The sequence below is a fragment of the Pygoscelis adeliae genome, unplaced genomic scaffold, assembly GCF_000699105.1.
Source record: "Pygoscelis adeliae isolate BGI_AS28 unplaced genomic scaffold, ASM69910v1 Scaffold155, whole genome shotgun sequence".
Taxonomy (NCBI): Eukaryota; Metazoa; Chordata; class Aves; order Sphenisciformes; family Spheniscidae; genus Pygoscelis; species Pygoscelis adeliae.
The window spans coordinates 6,573,075-6,581,671 of record NW_008824932.1 but is presented as its reverse complement, the minus strand read 5'-3'; the positions used below and the strand labels follow the sequence as shown (position 1 = coordinate 6,581,671).

Here is an 8,597-nt window from a genome sequence, read left to right as displayed (position 1 = left end):
GTGCTTAAATACTGATAATGAAAGGTATTTAAAATAGATGAAAATAAACATTATAAAAATGAAATCGTAATGACCTGTAAATCATTGCCACTCTAATAATAAATAATTCAGCTCTTCTTCACTATAAAGCCCTTCTTAACGAAGTTGTTAGTTCAAACACTTGGTCTCAACTAATCCAGGCTGTCGGATATCTCACACTGCATTTGTGTTCAGGGTTTTGCCATTGAGTTTTGCTCTGTGAGCTGTTCATGTGTGCACGTGCAAAAGAGGTGTACTTTACTAATTAATTCCAAATCAATTTTTATGACAACATCAGTGTCAGAAAATAAAAACAATGCAAAATCATCTGAGAGAGGACAACAGAGGGAAGGTGTTCAGAAGGATTTGTTAGGCAGACAGATGTAAGTCCTTTCAATGTCTGATCAATTATGCATGGTGTAGGCATTTCTGATCTTAAAAACGAACCAAAGCACACCAAACCTCTACAGTTCAGTTAAATTTCTGATCAATCATTTGCATTCCGAAGTGTCTAGTTCAAATAGACTTAGCTTATTGTCTTGCAGATCAGACCTGTTCAAACTTGCACAGAACTTCAGGCATTAATAAAATATTTAACTTCAGTAGGTGCTTTCAAGAATTACCTCAGTCTCTACCTTACATAAAAATATTAGTACCTGAAGAAATAAGTAAATGCTATACAATACATTAATAAAAGTAATGAAGATTAATCCAATACATATGTTAAGTAATTGATTTTCTTGTTTCACTGGATCAAGTAATGCATTTGCCTGTCAATATGGCTACATGTAAAATGGTAGGCAACTAAACTTTTAATTCAGTTCTTCTCCAATTTTGCATTGGAGAGTTTTGCTAAAATACCTTACTCATCTGTACAAACAATAGGCAGCCTCTACTGACAAATCATAGCGAAGCTAGTCACCAACCAAAATTTACTAAACTCAAAAGTAAAGCTTGAAGTGTTAGCATCTCCTTCCCCCCCACCCCCACCCCCCCCGAGAGGGGCAAACAAGAATATTTTGTAAAGCATAATCCCAGTTTTAAATTTAGAAAAATCAGAGCACCTCAATAGATTTTTGGCAGCTACCATACTGGCATGCCCCTGTGACTCATCTACCTGCTACATTTCTTATCTTCCTGCTAAGGACACTGAATTGAAAGACTCAAGGAACATTAAATTCTTACTTTTTGTGGTGCTGCATGTAGCATTGAGATAGGAGGTACTTGCTTGACCTAGCAACTGACGCGGTGCGACAGGAAAACTAATTAAATGGGATGGCACCTTGCCAAGCGCTAACTGTAATTTGAAATAAGAATTTGAAAAATTATCGTTTAGTTTAAAGGTCTAGGAGCTGAACATAGTGTATTATTTCTACATTGTATTCTACATAGAAGTCACTTTATAAAAAGCAACTCGGCATATAATTAAAAATAGAAACACACACCGGTATGAAAGAACTCTGCGGATACATCAAGGCGATGGCAGTAGGAGTTTCACTCCCGTGACCGTGTAGATCTGAGGCTACATCCTGTAGAACATGAGTAGATATGCTTCCATAGACATAGTAACTCGCTCTTCAGAACTCTTTTCCTTGTGGGAGGCATTTAACTTTCTAAAGAGTCACACTGCATACCAATCATGTGAAGACTGAAAAAAAAAAAACCCCAAAAGAAAAAAAACCAGACAACACCAAATCAATGAGAAATAAGGGGGTCCAATTTTTAAGCTTTGGATTTGAAAGGCAAAATAGTGAGTATGCAGATCTTCTAACAGTCATGGGCATAACACTGAAGACAAAGTAATTCTAATGTCATTCAGCTGAATCTCAGAAACTTGGAAAATTATAAAAAGAATCAATTCATTCAATTAAAAGAGAAGTACAAGTATAAATTACTGATTGGAAAATTAGTCAGAAATTCTTTTTCAGAAAGTATAGGCTGAATAAAACTTCTGCGAAATGCTCCATTCTAGAGAAAGTAAAAAAATGCAAAGATATTCTTCATAACTAATTTATTTTTTCTTGGAAATTAGTGTTACATAGGGGCTTGGGTTTTTTTAATCTGTCTTAGATCCGTGTTTCCCATAACTATGATGTCATTGACCAATACCAAACAAATTTGAAAAGGACATAAAAGCCTTAAAAATACTTCATCCCGACACGTTACGTAGAAAGGGTTAGCTGAGTGAAGTACAGAGGCTATTAACATCCACCCAAGGAGGAAAAAAAATACAAAGTGTATTCACTTGTTTATAAACAAAGCATTCCATTTCAGAAAGGAAATGTCAACCCCTAATATTAAATAGGTACTTCAAACGTTATGTTGTCTTTCAAAATGTCATCAGTAAAACTTATATAGTACTACATGTCATGAAGCTATGTGAAAAATTTAGGAAAAAAAAAAAAGAGTCAGGAATTTGAACTCTGCTCTCTTCCTTCACAGTACGGTAATTTCAGATAAAAGGCCACCCCCTCCCTCTGAAGCGTTACTGTAATACCACGTTAGGATACTTTAAGTGTACTACTAGGGCTGCATGGCAACACTAAATAAGTTACGTACTTAAGATCACACTGCGATCAAATGTAAATTTTTGGTAACATCCCGTTCTATGAGGTCATTAGAACAGGGATGTAGCTTTGGTGATGATGAGATGATGACGACTGGAGGTGATGGCAGAGGAAAGGAATATTATTGTGGTGTTCATCCCTCCCAATACCAGATCTAGTTAATGTATATACCAGCATTATTCATCTTTCTTCTTCTTTTATTAAACATACTGCTTTGCATTGGTATCAGATACCTCAATTCAGTTTCCATTTACTTTTTGCTCTTCAAAAAGTTGCGAAACCTACAGTTGCCCTGTGCCAGCAAAAGTGTAAGAGGAGCGGGACTCTCGAAAGCAATTATTGTTCAAGCAACTTCGGTAAGGAAGCAAAGTTTGTTTCTTTTTAATTATTCACTTGGCACTGTGTTTTTAGACCCATAGGAATTTTACCAGATGTAGTTCTGAGTTATCATTAATATACCGGCTATATTTTTACACCGTCTTATGTGTCTATCCGAGATCAGTATCTGCGTTTCACTCAATACATTCTTGGAGATATTCCGAAATAGGCGCCGCACATGCGTCTCAAACAAACGTACCTTCTCAATCTGAAAAGCAAATGACAATGTATGACAACCTCCTACAGGAAAGTATTGATTCAATTACTGTCTTGTCATCTCATTTGTGTGCAACCAGCCAATACACATTTTATGCTGTACCTGCTGACTATTCCACAATTCCGTTTATAGACTTCCAAAATATTTTTAAAAGAAGCTAGAAGGCATGGAAGCTTACAAGCACTGCCCTCTGTACACAGACACAAACCACTCAGGAAAAACGATGTCTGCTGTATATTTGGATGGCATTGTCACTGCTGATTTAGTCAGTTATGTCTGAGAGTATTTTCCCATATTAATACTGGAAGCTTCTTTTAATCCCCTATAACACGCCTAAAAATTTGATGGGACAACTTCCCCCCCTCTCCCCCCCAACCACTTTTTGTTTGTTTTAATCTCTCTCTCTAACTTTATAGCTAATCCCATGAGATTTGAGGAAATGTGCTGTTTCAGGAAAGTGGGGGCAGCTTTGCATCATTTTGCTAGGAAAACAGCTGAGGGCTGTGGCTGTACCCTACAGCAGAACGGAGTCACTGCAGCACGACCCTCTACCACTCTTGACCACCAGCCTGTTTTAATTTGCAAAGAGCATAGGCTGGCCCAAAACCAAAAGAAGCAGGTAGGGGGAAAAAAACCTTACTGACCATGCCTCAGCTCTCGTCGTTGACGGTAAATAACACTATGTAAAACTTGTTCTTTTTCCTCTAGCATCAGGGTAATAAATCCCATTCACTCTCACCTTTTGTCAAATACTTGACATTTTTCAGTCTTTTCCATGGCATGAGTAAGAGTAAAAATATTTTGCATGCACTGTGAATGCAAATGTATCCTAAGGTAAGAACAGAAGGTGTGCTGTTAGTAGAGTATGATTCATTCCAAGTTTATTTGCTGACTTTATGAATTTAGAAAATAAGAGCTCTTTCTCTTTCATCATGCATTTCATTTTTATTGTTTCTAGACATATAACTGCAATACCCAGCATTTTAACATCCACAGTTCTCTTTTGATTGGACTTGAACATTCCCATTTAATTAAAAGCTCTGGATTAAAGGAAGATAATGCACAAATTTACAAACGCCTAACCCAAAATGTGGATTATGCAGATCTGTAAAATAAATCTGGCTGCACATACTTGATAACTGAAGATCTAATTGATCCTAGGATAGAATAGCTTATTTACAAAAGGTGATCTGAGAAGAAAAAAAACTGCTAATACCACTTACCATTCCCTTTTGATAAATAAAGATGGCCTACAAATTAATCTAGTCATCCAAGGAAAAAAAATGGTATCTTTATTTTCATACTGAGAGGTCTTCGGGAGATATGATGGTCTAATCTGTAGTCTAAATTTCACTGAAATCGGCACATTTTTATCAGTATCAAGCCTCGCGCAGATCAAAATCAGCTCCTAGGGCATTAACTATTCCCTGCTACTCATTTGAGAGTGCCAGAGAGCTGGGAATTCAGCTTTTGGCTAGAATGTTTTCAATTCAACTTCTCCACTGTTTTAAAATTAGTCATTAAAAGTAGTATCACATTGTACCGTGTAATTGAAATTATCAAAACCTAGAACTGGGCTTGCAAGAGACTAATACATTCTAAGGACAGTTTTATATTTGGCGCCACCAAAATTTGTCAGTAGTGAGTTATCTATTACGGGTGATACCCACATTTTTAGTAACTGTTTCCAGCATTGTTTCCTTCCTTATTATGGATTAATATACTTAGTATATGTATACTTATATATTGTATACTTTCCTTCCTTATTATGGACTTACATACCGATACTAGTATCAGTTTTTATGATGCCTCAAAATCTATACCTAAAAAAATAATAAAAATGTATCAAATGTCTTCTAGTAATAACTGGAACTGTAATCACAGCAATAACGCGGGCTGGCAGTCTGCATGCAACAATATCAATCATTAATGTATATAAGGAGGGAAATTTAGCAATTCAACAAGCCGGCAAGAGTATGAGTGCCAAGATTATTGTTGTATGTAAGCAGTGTCCTCTCATCAGAAGAGGTAAGTACACAAAAATAACCGCTTTATGTGTTCATAAAAGACAACAGTTTTGAAAACCGCTATTTGAAATATGACCACAAAAATCAGTAAAATTACACTAATTGTTTCTATAATCAGCAACTAATATTATAACCAATTTAAGATAAAAATAACTAGTTATTCACGTTTATATTCTATTTTTAAGTTTTACTTACAAAGGATTAGACTCACTTAGATCAAAGGAGTCTGAAAAAAGTTTGTTTTTTTTTTTAACCCATGTGATATAAAGTAAAATCTGATTTGGTTCTCTCAAATAAAGCTCAGATAGATTTTGTTTTTACATGCATATATTTTGGAGCTAGTTTTCATGCACAGTTATTTAGAAGGGAAAAACAACAGCATGCTAAATCTAGACGAGCAGTATGTCACAGCAAATGACAAAAATTAACGTTTCCCTGTTGCTTCTCTCCTGTATATGTTTACATCTTTACTGTAGAAATACTAGTAGTACTAAGCCCACTCTGTATCTGCAAACAGCCGGTATTTCTATAGCTACCTTAAACAGTATTACACAGAGTAGACCAACCAAGATAATTTCCAGTTAAATGTGACAAGGGCTACCTATGTGGTGTTACAAGAAATACTGAGACTATGTTTCATTGAAGTAATTAAGTAAAACATAAAACAGTTTTCAGCTCCAAACCACACACTTGGCGTTTCTCTTCCTCCATGGCCATGAATTATTTAATAGCCATTACTTGGTATCTAAACTTTTCTGCTCATACCCCTATACCACCACTCCTTCCAGCCTAAGGCCTTGCAAACTCCTGACCCTTCTAAGCCATACAAATACGCAAATCTATCCGATTTCTCCAAAGCCAGGGCTTATCACACATTAAGCCCACCTTGCTTGCCTGACTCCCTCTCTATGTGTCTAGCAAATGTTTATGTCTTTGGGGGAGGAAAAGGGAATGAAAAGACTTAAGTGCATTATCCCTTAAGTGCATTATCCTACAAGCTGAGCAAATGAGAAAATATCCAAAATGAATGAGACACATTCCACTTTGGGTGTTAGTAGCTAAGTTACCCAGTGCTTAGACTACATTTCTGATGTCTTTCAGACTTATTTGACAGCCTACATTTAATGAATATCTCCTATATATTTAATTACGTAGTAGATGCTTAGCTATAGATCTACTTGATTTTTACATAACTGTACGTTTACTGCTTAACAAGCATGGCAAAGATGGGTAAGGAAGTATATGCTTTAGGTGGGAAGGAAAAAATGTTAGAAGGCATTGGTTAACAGAGCGCGAACGAATAGAGGTCACAGATAAAGAACTACACTTACCAAATCACATCCCGGATTTCTGTCTTGTAATATCACGCTCTCCTTTGTAGGTTTAAACTACATCATCATGGGCCAGGTAGAAGAAGACGGTAGAGGCAAAGTCTTTCCCAACAACTTTGTCATGAGTTTTAAGACTAAGAACTCAAAGATCCTAAACGCCTTGAAAAACAAAACATGTTAAAACTAAACTCTGCAGCTGCATTCTATCATCTCTTGAAAAATAATTTTCACTTACTCTAAGTCATGAAAATCCAACTGACTGTCGACACTAAGACCATGCTCACCCCTTCTTCCCTCCCACCCACCTAAGAACACCCTGGCACGAAGTGGTATCCATTACGTGTACCTATCACGATGAGAACAGATCCTCCTAAGTCTTAAAGCTGAAGATTTGCAGCACAGCCATCTGATGTCAAACATACCAAATTCCTATTACTTGGAAGCTGTTAATTTATAATTGTCCGGTTTTTTTAAGGAGTTGTGTATGTAAAATAAGAATTCTAAGTGCAATATTTATAGTAACTCATTTTAACTTAGCTTTTTCTTTGAAGTTGTTTTAGTACATGGATTTCTGCATTATTATCTGTGCTTAATAAAATATTTTAAGATAAATCATACACCAACTGGTTATTCATTATGTATAAAGTGGGGCAGGCTAAACATAGAAACTCTTTTTTTATCATTTACATGCTTTTGATGGTTTGGGTCTCGCACAGTTATGACTGACACAACACTTCCTTGCTGATTAAGGGCCTGATTTTTCTTCCATTGAAGTCGGTGAATCATTGATTTGAATAGGAACTGGATTTACTCTTCAAAGAATTAAGACAACTGTAGAACAGCACTGTGCTTTTCTCCGCTGATGGCTATAATCCAGTTAGTAAATGTCACTATTAAGTTCCGTAAGGTAATTAGGGAGGAGGTAGGAAGGAATTAATTTAGTGGCAGTAAAGTACACATGCAAGCAGTTTAAATTTTTGTCTCTACTGTGAAAGGACGGACAACACAGCAATGCTCAGTCTGGCACCAGCAGTGTAAATAGTAGCATCTCTCTCAAATTTATTTCATTCCTATATGCAAAAGGTTGAACAAGTGGCTATTTTGAGAAGAAGGGAAGGAACAGGCTGGAAGCAGTTAGACAGTGTTATAATGTTGATGGATCTTTGTCAGGTCTGTCTGTTGCATACAGTTATTTGTTACTCTGAAACTGAAAGGCTATAACCGCAGACGGCAGAATAGAAACAGATTATAGGTAAAGATTAATACTGAGGAGTCGAAGAACATTTTGGTCAAAAGCAGGTATGAAATACATGCTTTTCAAACTGGGTAGAACTTGAACACTAATAAAAATGACCTGGATGGAACAAAATCTAAGATCCCTTTAAGTACTTGTTTTCCTCGTATATAAATACCATAGCAGAGGTCTTCTGATAATCTGTAACCACGGGCAGGAAACTGCAACGGAAGACACAGCCCTTACTCGAAGTACTCATCGCTTGTTTCAGGAGTGGCACGTGGATTGCCGTCCTTCTTCAGTTATTGATTCTCGTATGTAATGCCAGGAGGTGCTGCCACGGCCCCACTCAGCAGCACAGCCGCATCTGTTCCGAAGACTTAACGGGTAGCTGGGCGGGAGAGAAAAGAATCAGAGGGAGGCACAAAGGTACAAAAAGGCTGCGCTGGCAGCTCACCTCAAACAGCTCGGTGCTGTAACCACCCTGTACCGATCGCTAGGCCTTTGCCTTACTGACTAAACCAAACAGCGTTTCTCTATGGAAACGACAGCAACATTTGTTTGCAAAGCAGATGTAATTTTGTCATTTTAAAATTTTTCAGTTGTAATTTTAATTTGCCAGTGTTGATTCCTATGCGGATTAAGGGGCTTTATGCACGGTGCTCTCCACATTTCTCAGCGGCAGCCTGGGGAGAAGCAATGTGGAAATCTTGCTCGGAACGGTCTTGAACTACGATAATCTATTTTTATTTATGATGACATGACCATCTGTCACGCAACTTTTTTCAGTGAGGCAAGAAGAGTCTGGCAGCCTGCTCCTCCTCT

The 8,597-nt window shown here is 37.1% G+C and overlaps 1 protein-coding gene across 1 annotated transcript in view; it reads left to right on the top strand.

Moving 5' to 3' along the window:
- PCOLCE2 (procollagen C-endopeptidase enhancer 2) overlaps positions 1 to 7,152 on the top strand; it is a 31,930-nt gene extending 24,778 nt beyond the window's left edge. The window contains exons 7-9 of the mRNA XM_009325126.1: positions 2,858 to 2,941; positions 5,041 to 5,208; positions 6,589 to 7,152. Of these exons, the coding sequence (XP_009323401.1) occupies positions 2,858 to 2,941; positions 5,041 to 5,208; positions 6,589 to 6,719 (383 nt within the window). The 3' untranslated portion in view covers positions 6,720 to 7,152. The remainder of the gene's footprint in view (positions 1 to 2,857; positions 2,942 to 5,040; positions 5,209 to 6,588) is intronic.
- The last annotated feature ends 1,445 nt before the right edge of the window (positions 7,153 to 8,597 follow it).